Source organism: Centroberyx gerrardi, chromosome 11 (genome assembly GCF_048128805.1).
Source record: "Centroberyx gerrardi isolate f3 chromosome 11, fCenGer3.hap1.cur.20231027, whole genome shotgun sequence".
NCBI classification, from domain to species: Eukaryota; Metazoa; Chordata; class Actinopteri; order Beryciformes; family Berycidae; genus Centroberyx; species Centroberyx gerrardi.
This window is the reverse complement of record NC_136007.1, coordinates 11,037,900-11,051,235: the sequence shown is the minus strand read 5'-3', so window position 1 is coordinate 11,051,235 and position 13,336 is coordinate 11,037,900. Positions and strand designations below refer to the sequence as shown.

The 13,336-nt window shown below is 43.3% G+C and overlaps 2 protein-coding genes across 2 annotated transcripts in view; both read left to right on the top strand.

Moving 5' to 3' along the window:
• The window catches only part of LOC139917146 (EH domain-binding protein 1-like protein 1), a 31,953-nt gene extending 24,487 nt beyond the window's left edge, over positions 1-7,466 (top strand). The window contains exons 13-24 of the mRNA XM_078286474.1: positions 634-997; positions 1,539-1,687; positions 1,917-1,965; positions 2,652-2,982; positions 3,067-3,137; positions 3,369-3,417; positions 3,660-3,712; positions 4,453-4,564; positions 4,855-4,954; positions 5,096-5,169; positions 5,324-5,438; positions 5,723-7,466. Coding sequence (XP_078142600.1) covers positions 634-997; positions 1,539-1,687; positions 1,917-1,965; positions 2,652-2,982; positions 3,067-3,137; positions 3,369-3,417; positions 3,660-3,712; positions 4,453-4,564; positions 4,855-4,954; positions 5,096-5,169; positions 5,324-5,438; positions 5,723-5,810 — 1,555 coding nt within the window. The 3' untranslated portion in view covers positions 5,811-7,466. The remainder of the gene's footprint in view (positions 1-633; positions 998-1,538; positions 1,688-1,916; positions 1,966-2,651; positions 2,983-3,066; positions 3,138-3,368; positions 3,418-3,659; positions 3,713-4,452; positions 4,565-4,854; positions 4,955-5,095; positions 5,170-5,323; positions 5,439-5,722) is intronic.
• A 475-nt stretch (positions 7,467-7,941) lies between these two features.
• Positions 7,942-12,386, top strand: LOC139917134 (CAAX prenyl protease 2-like). The gene is made up of 8 exons (XM_071906198.2): positions 7,942-8,078; positions 8,186-8,282; positions 8,812-8,916; positions 9,530-9,608; positions 9,828-9,995; positions 10,598-10,669; positions 10,981-11,043; positions 12,163-12,386. Exons 1-8 carry the CDS (start codon positions 7,942-7,944, stop codon positions 12,384-12,386), a joined length of 945 nt encoding a protein of 314 aa, XP_071762299.1.
• The last annotated feature ends 950 nt before the right edge of the window (positions 12,387-13,336 follow it).

The following is a 13,336-nucleotide window of genomic DNA, read 5'->3' as shown; positions in this document are numbered from 1 at the left end:
GCTGCTCTAGACAATGCCATGCCACTCCAGCCTTGTATTTATGCGTGTGTGTGTGTTCTTGTACGTGTGTGTGTGTGTGTATCTTTGTGAGTGCACGGCCTGTGTTTAGTTTTAGTATATCCCAGTGCAACACCACTTGAATTGTTGCTGTAGAAGAAGAAGTTTCTCACTCAATTCTATCCAAAAAATCAACACAATCAACACAACATAGACAACAGTTTGCTGCATCTGCTTGGTTCTTTGTCGATAAAGTATTGGCCACCAGCGTAGAGGCTTAATTGTTTGTGTAACTGCGCTGCGGTGAGGAAACCATGCTGCGGATTTCTCTCTCACTCTCTGGAATGTTGTCAGTAAAGCTGTTTGTTTCCCGTCATACTGTCTAACATCAAGTCGGTGCTTCCATCTGCTCTGTTGTCCCGGTCCTGTCAAGACTTGCAAGCCGCTCAGCCGTCCAGCAAGCTTGCATGTCTGCGGTGTGCTCACTCACTCAGCTGCCGCTCGCATTGACGAATCAGTAATGATGACGCTGATACTAAGCTGCTTGGATGAGCCGTTTTTTTTCCCCCCAAAATGAAGTCTGTCATTCTGTTGCTCACCTGTCTCGTCTATTTTTTATGTCTTCTCTCCTCCCAGGCTAACTGTCCAACCGACCGACCTTCCTGATGGAGGAGGGAAGAAAGGAAAGAAGCCATGTGAACTTCCTCAGAGCTCAGAGAAAGTCATCTCTGCCACACACACCAGTGACGCGCACGTTGACACACACACCTCCAGCCCTTCAGCAGACAACCGAAAGCGAGCTCTTCCCAGCAGCCCCGAGTCCAATGGAAAGCCGACAGTAAAGGCTCCAGACAGTAGCGTCACTCCTCCCCAACGCAGAGAGAGGAAGACTCCTCCACCTTCACTTCCTGTGTCGCCAGAGGAAGTGACCTCTGACCTGAAGACCCCGGATCCTGAAGCAAAGGTCAGAGAGGCTAATGGGAAGAAGGACACAGCGGAGGTACATGTGCAGCGTATCGATCACTGCAAAAGATGGAAAGCTGTCAAGTGATTTTATCTTGTTTCTAGACCTATCAAGCTTATTTCATTATATTTTAAGTCAAATTATCTCACTGCAGTGGCAGATAATCCTGCTGGTTTCAATAAATGTCACTTGATTCATGCCAATATGACTTATTTCAAGAAATCATCATAAAACAATGAAGAAAATCTTGAAATAAGAAACATTCTTCAAGACAATTCCACTTTTACCAAGTAAAGGTCCAGAAACAAGTTACATTATCCCGAAAAAAAAAGTCTAATTTGTTGAAACGGTAAAATTATCTGCCAGTGCAGTGAGATGATTTCACCAAAAAAAATCCTAAAATGAGCTTGATAAGCCTGGATACAAGAGAAAATAACTTAACAAGTTTGTCAGTTTTTGCAGTGATGTGCACCTAAACTGTGACGTGCCTCTAAAAACAGACACATGCACACGCAAACACACACACACATACGCCAAAACTGAACTCAGTTCCCTTGTCTATCTCCACCTCCTCCAGGGCCTGGTGAGCTCTAGCCAGTCGCTGCTCCAGTGGTGTCAGGACGTCACACAGGGTCACCAGGGGGTAAAGGTCACCAACTTCAGCACTTCCTGGAGAAACGGCCTGGCCTTCTGTGCCATCCTGCATCACTTCCATCCAGACAAGATGTACGGCACACAAGCAGCTCAAGCTGTTTCATGATAAGCTTTCTGTCTCTTTGTTTGCTCCCACTAGTTCTGTGACTGTTTGATATTTTACTTTTAGATGTATCCAACTTTTAATGATGTTTGTGTTGCTAAATGGCTGAACTGTGAATGTAAAATGATGTAAACCTGATACAGCTATGCTCTGACTGTATTCTGACTGTATTCTGCCTCTCTGTCTGTCTCCTATTAGAAACTTTGACCAGTTGGACTCTCATGACATCAAGCTCAACAACAAGAAGGTAAGGATGAGGCTCAAGTTTGTCGACTGAGTCAGCAGCTCTTTGCAGCATTTTAGTGCAGTCGGGTTTTCTACTCATTGAAAATGGTTCTGAGAGGCCCTGAATTTATAGGGTAGATATGCAATGACATTTTCGATTGATGATAGTGATGCCATTTTTATGGGCTCTGCTGGTGATGTTGTTTCTGATACAGATATGATCTTTTAAAGAGAGTTGTGAATCCATTAATCTTCATAATGTTTTCTGGCTGAGACAGTAGGGAAGCTGAAACAGACATAAATGGGATAGTGGATCCTGTTGGCTTTCAGTCCTCGTCATCAGGGTGTATATCAGACCTGGTTCAAATACTATTTGCAGATAATTCTTAGTGTTTGTTTTCATCTGCGTGGAGTACCAGTTGGATGGGTTTTACTTCATCAAGGCAGTTCAGATGTCAGGTAGTTTGGCTGTATATTGACGTTAAAATACTCTCCTGTGATTGTCTGAACTTTCTAGCACTCAGTGTATTGTACTTTGTAGGCCAAAACGAACCATAAAAAGTATTATACTATTTGACCCAGATCTGGTACATTCAGTTTGGTTTCTGTAGAGTTGTTACTCTGTCTTCAGTCTTAAGTGTTGTTGATGTTGTCATCATTGTGACCTCCACTTGTTGTTGATGATGTTTTTCCATGTGACCCCATCAGGCGTTTGACGGCTTCGAGGCGCTGGGCATCTCCCGTCTGTTAGAGCCGTCCGACATGGTGCTTCTGTCCGTCCCCGACCGGCTCATCGTCATGACCTACCTCAGCCAGATCCGCTCACACTTCACCAACCAGGAGCTGAGCGTGCTGCAGATAGAGCACAACAGCAGCCAGTCCAGCTACGGCCTCGCCCTCGGTGGCCCCACCCCGACTGATGTGGACGCCGCTGCTTTCTGCATGGCCAGGCTGCAGGAGGGAGCGGGAGTAAGTCTAGAGGAAGGAGGAAGCAGCACGCTGGTCGTCCCGCCTCCCAGGACCAAACGACTGGCTAAAGGTATCAGCCTCACTGATTCTCCTCATTTGTCTAGGAGGGTGATTTTAAAACCAAATTCTGATTGTTGTTCTCATCTATTTTTAGTGGAGGAGTCAATAACCCCAGTCGCACCACCAAGGGCGGGTGCCAGGGCAGCCAAACTGGGACTGGCTCAGGTGACACTTTCTCTCTCTTTCTATAATACTCTAATTGACTGGCATGCTTCAACTGCAATGCCACATAATTTTCCAAAATAACATTTAAAAAACACAGTATGTAACAAATGCACAGGCAAAAATTCTTCTCTTGCCTAAAGGAAAAGCTGTTATGTACCCTTATCATATTTATTTTATTTCTGTGTTAGCTTTGTGATAGTTATGTGAATGTTTTATGTGCGTCCTGTCCAGGGTGAAGAAGCAAAGACTGACTCTACAGCAGAAAACACTAATAATACAGGTGGGTGCCTTCAGCGCGAGTCCTACAGAGATGTACTTATGCCATTGGAGGAATCAATTGAGACATTAAAAATTCCCAAATTCTCAAAAAAAAATTAAATAAGATAAATTAAGCTGGTTTAGGCATGTATTGAGCCATCGTGAACACAATTATAATAGTTATTAGAAGTAACTCTCTCCCTTTCACTCGCTGTCTTTCTCTCTCTGTTTTTCTTGTGTGTGTGTGTGTGTGTGTGTGTGCAGAATCACAGAGTGCAGCAGACACCCAGCTCCCCAAACAAGAAGAAGAGACCATGGTCAGTTGTGCTTCCTCCACTTTGCTATTCCTCTTCCTCTACTTCTTTTCTACATCTTCCTACTATCTCTCTCTCTCTCTCTCTCTCTCTCTCTCTCTCTCTCTCACTCTCTCTCTCTCAGATCATATTGTGTTAGTCTGACTGTGCAAAATCTCCAAGTACACTGTAAAAAATGTCCACTTTAACAAGTCGTTAAGTCTCATATTCAGTCTTAAACTCAACTCTGCAATTACAGGTCAATGTTTGCTGTTCCCTGGTTTCACGCATAAAAATCTGATTTCAATACTATATTAAATAACTTGAGGGAGACATGTAGGTGAAGGGGAGATGGCAGGTTAAAGCAGGATTTTACAGCTGAGACAAGTGAGATTGTACAAAAGGGGTAAAATTCAATATTGGGAACCAGGCGTACTCAGTACTTTGTACACTCTGCATTCACAACTTGTATTTTTCTTTCCTTCCGACCTCTCTCTAATCCTTTGACCTTCTACTTGTACTTGTCTCCTTGTTTCCCTTTCTTCCTCTCTGTACTCTCCCTACTCCGCCTTTACCTTCTTCTACTCTACCACTCCTTCTTTCCTTGTATCTCCCTCTTTCTCTCTGTTTTTGTGGGTGTTTGTCATTGTCTTGTGTATGTTCATGTGTGTGTGTGCGTTTCTGTGTGTGTGTGTGTGTGTGTGTGTGTGTGTGTGTGTGTGTGTGTGTGTGTGTGTGTGTGGGCTTGTGGTCAGTGTCTGCAGGACACCAGTCAGTACGTTTTGAGTGAGCTGGCAGCACTGGAGACAGAGCAGAAACACATCGACAGCAGAGCCGCCGTCGTGGAGAGACGACTGCGACGCCTCATGGAGACAGGTGAGACACACACACACACACACACACACACAGACACACCACAGCCACATCTGACAAAAACATAAAGAACAGGGAATGAGATATTAGTGAGGGAGACTAGACTAAACTAGAAGTGAATTGAATTGAATTGAATTACACTTTTATGGCTTGGCTTTGTGTCATTATCCTGGAAACTCAAAACCAAATGTGCAGCTTTTTTCCACCTGGACTTTGCTGTTTGTTTTGTTAATGGGTCGCCAGACACGGGAGGCTATTGTGGCGTTATTGTGATGCGTTTCCTGTTTGTACAGGAAGTGACCGCGACACAGAGGAGAGACTGATTCAGGAGTGGTTCACTCTGGTCAACAAGAAGAACGCTCTGATACGCCGACAGGACCACCTGGAACTGCTGTAAGAGCACACACACAAAACAGAAAACACACACACAGATGTACACTATGTACACATATGAATATATAGACTTCCTGTATTTACACTGAAGCACGCATACAGTCAACACACAGCCTGACTCTTGACTGTTTGTGTCTATAGGCAAGAGGAGCAGGATCTGGAGAGGAGATTTGAGCTGCTGAACAGAGAACTGCGGGTCATGATGGCTATAGAAGGTTAGTAACACACTAACTATCCAACCAGCTGCCTATCCTATCTTGGATTTTACTATCCTTGGTTTCCTCGTTGCTTATTTACACGTTAGAACTGTCATCTATACATATTGTACCGTTCTTTGATAATGTAAAGCGCTGTTGTTTTTTCCTGCAGACTGGCAGAAGTCGTCCACGCAGCAGCAGAGGGAGCAACTGCTCCTCCAGGAGCTGGTGTCTTTGGTCAACCAACGGGACGAGATCATCAGAGACATCGACGCCAAGGAGAGAGGGTGTGTGTGTGTGTGTGTGTGTGTGTGTGTGTGCATTTGTGTGAAAGAGAGATGGTTATGTTTAATATATCAGTGATTATGGCGGGACATTAGGCAGCTCAAGTGCCTCTTGTTTTAATCAGGATTTTGCAGTTATGCCGTAATTGATATTGATTGATATTAATATTAGTGTGGATACCCGAGAGATTCCTTTGCATGCAGTACATACTAATGTGTGTGTGTGTGTGTGTGTGTGTGTGTGTGTGCGTGTGTGTGTGTGTGTGTGTGTGCGTGTGTGTGTGCAGGGCGCTGGAGGAAGACGAGCGTTTGGAGCGGGGTCTGGAGATGAGGAGGAGAAAGTACAGCAACAAAGACAAATGTGTCCTACAGTGAGAGGAGAGACACACACACACACAGCTTTTCGCTGTTTTTCTGTGATCGTGCCTTTATTTTCCCAGAGAACCTCTGATCAGAATCCAAACACCGATTCTCTGTGGCTATCAGGGGCGGCGCCAACTGGACATCATGATATTAAAAACTTCACACAGTTCCTCTCTGTTTGTAACCTTGCTGTCATCATACCAACATCCCTGTTGGTCATGCGCTGTAAACTGTTAAAAAGTGTTTCCTTTAAAAGTAAGTTCTATTAATGGAAGAGTTTTATTGTTTTCAATCTGTCTTAACTTGGTAGAAATATTTAGATTTTGTTCAGCTACTTTTATTTATTTCAGTGATGTGCCAGATTCTTGTATATCAAGTGTGTTGTTTTGTGTGTATGTATAACCTTCTGTGAGTTTGTTCAGTATTTGACTACTGACTTTTATTTTGAAAGGACAGGTTCTTCTTGGGCATGTCAGGATCTGTGAGATTACAACTGAATCCTAAGACTTCCTTGTAACTTTTTCTTGAAATCTCTCATAGACATGATAAGTGAGACTGGAGAAAAGTTAAGAGGGAAATAGTTTACAATTACTTACAATGTGAACGCAGCCGAGAAATTTGTTTTCTGAATTAAATCCATCCAAGGTTTAGGTACTTTGTGACAGTATTGAAGCCAATTTGCAAGTGCTAACTTGAAGACTTAAAAGAGATATAAACAATCAAACAAATTTTTCTTTGATTTCTCTCATGTTTATGAGATATATTTAGGGATTTTGTGCACCAGGTCACCACATTAAATACTGTATAATTCAAAATTAATGTGTTATGTTGCATTTGCATTACTTGCATTACAAATTGTCCTTTGCAACCAACAAATCAGTGTTTCCCCTACCATTGAATAGTTCTGATGGGCGCCGTGCATACAGGAGCTAAAACTCTGCTTAAAAGAATTTCATTTGTATTGGTTTGAGTGGAGAGTTTTAGTGTCATATGGTCTTACATTGCTGTTTCAGTGACATTTCTACCCTGAAAATAAAAAAAAATCCTGGGGTAAACACTGTTGGAGAGTGCCAAAAAATCTGAGACTGAGAGAATGGCATGAAACAAAAGTCATGAGCTGGACTCAAACCCACACTGTCATGAGTACAGGGTATACATGCTTTCAACCCTCTGAGACCTCAGGACGACCCCCACCACCCCATTTTGATAATGAAAACATTTATTGAAAGCATTTCTGCTTAATAGTACAATATTATGATATTTGGTTGTATTTGTATTCACTTTTGCTACAGTAAGTGTTTAAAGTGCTCTTCATATTGAGGGGTCATACACCTCGTGCACACAGTGGCTGCTCAAGGTGCTTTCCAGCTTAAAGCATTTATTTTAAGTTAGACTGTGAGTGCCTTCAATCACATCAGCTACCAAATAATATATATATCGTTGTGATGTTCATGCCTGTTTGATTCACAGAAGTGAAACTGTTTCCTCGTTCCTGTGTTGTTTGACTACTGTATGCATGCTGTCTGAGGTGTGTTGATAAAGTGGTACGCCGCTCTACATCATATCACATATATCTGATGTTGCTGTTTATATTTATAAAGTGAAGATGATGATGAATGATGTTGATGATAAGTATGATGAAGATGATTAAATGTTGGTCGTTGCTTACATTTGCCATCAGTGGATTCTTTATTTTTTTGCTAAACTGCAGTATATTGCTTTGTTCTATTTTACAATAATCAAGTCTAATATATTCTATTTTAATCTAATAATTCTGGAATTTGACTCCAGGTTTCTTCCATTCCTCTGTCTTGTGAGACTGGAAATTACTCCACACAACAATGTACTGTATCACTCATTTCTGTATTCAGAATGACCAGTAGGGGTGTGTGTGTGTGTGTGTGTGTGTGTGTGTGTGTGTGTGTGTGCACGCATGTGTGTGTCCTCCTAGTAGAGTATTAGAGCTAATCAGCTTGCCTACCTAGCCCAGATCTCCACCTCAGTGGGACCTGCTAATCTGAACTGATAGAGTGAACTGAGCCGATCCAGACCATGATAAACCTGTTCTATGCTAGCTGTAGCTGTAGCTCTGATTCCACCGCTCAACATCCTGAAGTTCTGATTCCAAACATTCTATTCCATCATGTTGGAACCAGAATACGCCCTTATAAGGCAGGCAGAACACGCCCATATACAGTGCTGGGTGTGTGTGCTGAGCTGCCTGCTGCTCGCCTGTCTGTACGTTGGCAGTTTGTACGTCTGGAGAAGCAGCTTACCCAGGTACACAACACAGCAGCAGTCCTGTGATGGTGCTGGTCAGACTGGGCTACTAAACTGGCATGTGTGTGTGTGTGTGTGTGTGTGTGTGTGTGTGTGTGTGTGTGTAGGGATCACCCCAGCGTGATAAAGCGTCGCTGTGTCAGTGTGCTGCTGGTCTCTGCTCTGTCACCGGCTGTGGTGAAGGCATGGACACACTGGGCTGATGTCAGGGTGAGTACACACACACACACACACACACACACACACACACACACACACACACACACTCAGTGTGTAGAGCATAAGACATCTGAGCCTAGTTCGACCACTGTCAGGGTTTGGGGTTTGATTCCCACTAGGGTCATCCATGCTCAAACTGTGTGCACTCATACTGGCATTTTGGATAAAAGCACGCCCATTATCCATAACTGTCATCTGTCTGGTGCACCTGGTAGATTAGAACAGCTACTCTTTGACCCAGGTCTGTGGGTGTCCCTCTACAGGGAGGTCAAAGGTCAGGGTCAGCGACCGAACAGCAGGAGCTGGAGTGTCTTCCTCAAGGACTCTAAGGCAGAGTGACTGCCTGCCAACACAGGGGATTGAACCTGGTTCCTTCAAGGGCAATCTCCTTACTCCCAGTGCCAGATGCATAAGGTCTTCTGTGAGGTTAAGGTTAGGGTTATGCTTAGGCTTGGCTTTATAATCAATTTAAAGTGAAAGTTATGAGGTCTAGCTTTTCACCTTGCTCAGAAAGCTACAACCTTCTCCCCTCCAGGTCAGTGCGTCCGTGTGGGAGCTGATGGGAGTTCGTCTGCAAGGTTTGGTTCCTGCAGCCACACTGCCACTACTGCTAACCATGGTGAGTCATGGATTTCATTAAAACTGCACCATCTAGTGTGGTAAGACAAAAGCACTTATGTAATAATCAATTGCAAACACAAGGAACGTTGTGTTTGTAAATCTTAACACATCAGCAAAAAAAAAAACCTTTTGAAGTAAAGTGAACCTACAGTAAAACACGTTGTAAAAGCGGTGATAGGGCAGGACCACCACAGCCAAACAGTGCTGCACGGAGCCAGTTTTCCTCTGAGAACGTTTTATTTATGCTGCACTAAGGCTGTTTTGACATTTCAGAGGCTCAAATTCCCTTCCTAAAGCGACATAGGGAGCAGCTTTACTACCTCCATTAAAATGATGCATTTTTTCAGTGACCTCCCATGTGGACCCAGGAGGATCCCTAAACCACACACCGACACACTTAACAAATACACCATTCTAACCTTTCATCTATCCAGGGAGGGGTGCGATCTTTTATTGCTGAACAGTTGAGCAGTTGAGGTTTAAGTGTCTGTAGTGAACCTTGACAGCAGTAGTTGAGGGAGCAGGGACTAAAAACAAGAAGACTAGAATTCTAACTAGACTGATTTCCATTGGATGTTGTAAGAGACTGGCTTTTATTCTACACATTTCAGGTGTTTTATCTCGGTCCTCTGGTTCACTCTGCCATGGACAACCCCAAAGGCTTCATGGGGGAACTACAGTCTGCAGTGGGTGAGTTCAACTGTATGTGTGTGTGTGTGTGTGTGTGTGTGTGTGTGTGTGAGAGAGAGAGAGAGAGAGAGAGAGAGAACCTATATGTTTCTGAACGTGTGTGTGCTCTGACAATTATGTGTTGTGGTTGAATGAACTGGAGTTTGGGAGATGCATGCGATTCTACATGTGTGTAAGTAATCATATAGTCTTTCTTTACTGTGTCCTTTGTTTCCCCAGATGTGGAGTCGTGGAGGCTGTGTGTGGGAGATGCAGTGTGGCTGAGGAACCAGGTGGTGGCGCCGGTCACAGAGGAGCTGGTGTTCAGAGGGGCCATGCTGCCCATGCTGCTGCCCTGCACCGGACCCACCGCTGCCATCTTCATCGCGCCGCTGTTCTTCGGCGTCGGTATGGCAACCGGGTTTCAGATTCTCAGGCTGAAAACACATCAGTGTCATAGAAGTTAGAATCAGCATCAGAACCAGATTTAGGCCAGGCCTTTATTCATTCATTCAATGTTTATTTGAAGAGGGACAGATACATAGACATAGAACATTTAAAAAATTAAAAACATTTATAGCAGAAAGCTAGTCCCTAGATGGGCTTTTATTTACCAGTACAGAATGAACAAATAAATGAATTAACCTTCACTGCCCATGAATTTATCTTGCACAAAGAGCATTAAAGAGAATAAAAAGCTTATGAAAATACATAACATAGGCAATCAACTCTGCTTTGTTTGTCTGCGCTCATACTTAATGTAATGTACAGTACATGCTGCACTTTGTATTTGGATTGAATGCTGCATTTTGCACTTTGCATTTCATACTTATAATACTTCCATACTATGTCTTGTCATTGTCAGTGAGTCTGCCGTACAGTTCAGGTACAAGGAATCTGACTTAGTGTGTTTTTTTACGAATCCACTTAAGTGCCACATTACTTGTAACATACATGGTAAATCATCACAATGTGATGCATTCAATCCAACTTTGACACTGTCCTCCTAGCTCATTTCCACCACATCATAGAGCAACGCCGCCTCCAAAAGGACAGTATGAGCATCATCCTCCTGGTGGCAGGTCAGTCGGCCTGCTCAACTCTCCTCATATAAACCAAACTGTCATGATGCAAAGTTGATGAATTTTGAAAGAAAAGCTGGAAAAACCTACAATACACCAAAAGATGTAGAATCATAGTAAACAACACATGAACCAAAGACATCCATCTCTCAAACATCAGCTTTGAAATATAGTATCAAGGATGGAGTGGATGTTAAACCTAACTTAAACCTGTTGGTAGAACTACAGAGTTAGACTGGATCCACACTGATTCTGTATAGGAAGATCATTTTTGAAGCCTCTGAGTTCTGCTTTGTCTTGCTTTGTTGCAGGGATGCAGTTCCTGTACACAACTGTGTTTGGTGCCTACACTGCTTTCATATTCATGAGAACTGGTGAGGGAGAGACTGAGTGAGTGTGTGGTGGACATTTCTGCATGTTTACCAACCAGAATATAGAAATTCATGGATGTCTTTTAACTTTGTACAGCTAAATAAGGATAATGGAGATCCTGGTGGGAGGCACTGAGGCTCAGAGAAATCACTTCACTGTCCATTTAGGCTCTCTATCTCTTAAGGCCAAAAGTCATGTAAGAAATCTACAGGTTGTCAACAGCACAGTTACAACGTGTAAAAAAGGCTGCTGCCAGAATTTTAACATGAACCAGAAAGAGAGACACATTGCACCTGTTTTGAAATCCCTCCACTGGCTGCCTGTAAATGTAGAATTGATTTCTGGAGATTATTTTGTTGATTTCTAAATCCATTCATGGACTTGCTCCAGATAAATTTAAGTACATTGTTATTAGATATACACACCCAGCAGATCACTCAGGTCATCTGAGTCTAAATATTTTAGTAGTTACTAAAACCAGAAACTGAGACTGGGAAAGCTGCTTTCACTTCATACAGCCCCAGGCTTCCTGAAAACCTCAGGTCTGTTGAAACGCTCAGCTCTTTTAAAAGGAAATTGAAAACTCATCTTTTTTTCCATTGCCTTTAACTAGGAACTGTTTCTGTGGACCAAGTGTTTTTATTATTGCAATTCTATTTTTCTTCATAATTACTGTATTGTTTTGTATTTTATTTTATTTTAACCCTATCTATCATATTTTACTGCACTTTTATAATAACTTGCACTTTACTGTATTTTATTGTCCTTTTATCTGTGAAGCACGTTGTGCTGCATTCACTTGCATGAAATGTGCTATAGAAATAGATTGTTTGATTGATTGATTGATTGATTGATTGATTGCTTGATTGATTGATTGATTGGTTGATTGATTGAATGATTGGTGGGTTGATTGATGGGTTGATTGATGTTTACTAGCCCACCTTTTTCCCACCCACCTGTCAACATCATACTGACTGATTAACATACCCACCTATAAGCCTCTTTAAACCTCTAAAATCATCTGTAAAGTATTGGGAGTAAGTTGTGCTCTCTCTCTCTCTCTCTCTCTCTCTCTCTCTCTCTGTATGTCCCTCTCTCTCTCCCTCTCTCCCTCTCTCTAGGCCATGTTGTGGGTCCAGTCTTGTGCCATTCATTCTGTAACAGTCAGGGCCTGCCTGACATCAGCTCTGCCCTCAAACACCCTCAGCGACCGGCACTGCTCTTCTCCTACCTGATGGGGGCACTGCTGTTTCTGGTGCTGTTCTTCCCGCTGACAGACCCCTTCTTCTATGGTGCCGTTCCTGTCTGCAGCCTGGATCCCTCTCCCCTGTCTGTGTGCCACTAATAAGAGAGAGACAGAGTGAGACGGCCTGCAAGAGGAGTGAAGATTCAAACTCTTGACAAACACTCTTTAACTGCTTCTTTTTAATGTGGGTTTGGTTTAGTGTTGGGGTTTCTAATAAAAAAAGTATTTTTATAAACTGTGTGTGTGTGTGTGTGTGTGTGTGTGCAAGTAGAGAAGAATTCTAGCAGTTCTTTTGCAGCAGACATTTCCTGCATGTCTGAAAATATTTCCTGCTGTATTGAAATTCAATCCCAGTACAACTCTCCCTGGCTGAGAGAGGGAAAAAGAGAGAGGAGTGCGTGTGCGTGTGCATGTGTCTGTGTGTGCGTGTGCGTGTGTGAGAAGTAGAGAGAGACACAGACAAAGAGACAAACAGAAATACAGACACAGGAGCCAACAAACACACAGAAGGAACCAGGCAGGACAGACAAAGTAGCGAGCGACAGCTTTGTAGAAGCACATTATTAAGACAAATAAGGGTAAGAAAGTCAGACGTGGAGAAAGGCGAGGGAAAGAAAGTGAGAAAAACAGTTGGAGCCAGCAGAAAGAAGACTATTGCCAATTCTGTAAATAGACCCTGGCTAATAGAACAGAGAGAAGAAAACAGGAGAAGAGAAGAGAAGAGAAGAGAAGAGAAGAGAAGAGAAGAGAAGAGAAGAGAAGAGAAGAGAAGAGAAAAGAGAAGAAGGGAGAACAGAGAGACAGAAAAGAAAAGGGGGAAGGGGAGGATGGAGGGGGTTCGGAGACGTTAGTGCGTCCCTGGGGATCCTGGGAATGTGAAGTAGCAAAGTTGAGGAGAGGAGAGGAGGGGAGGGGAGGGGAGAAGAGGAGGGGAGGAGAGAGGAGAGGAGAGGGGAGAGGAGAGGAGAGAAGAGAAGAGGGGAGGAGAGGAGAGGAGAGGAGAGGAGAGGAGAGGAGAGGGGAGGAGAGGAGAGGAGAGGAGAGGAGAA

Bases quoted from the DNA above. Each gene is read 5' to 3' on its own strand.
- LOC139917134 (XM_071906198.2), top strand. From the start codon at position 7,942: ATGTTGGAACCAGAATACGCCCTTATAAGGCAGGCAGAACACGCCCAT. The intron at 9,996-10,597 runs GTATGGCAACCG...CTGTCCTCCTAG, and splicing joins GCCGCTGTTCTTCGGCGTCG to CTCATTTCCACCACATCATA. The intron at 11,044-12,162 runs GTGAGGGAGAGA...CCCTCTCTCTAG, and splicing joins TTTCATATTCATGAGAACTG to GCCATGTTGTGGGTCCAGTC.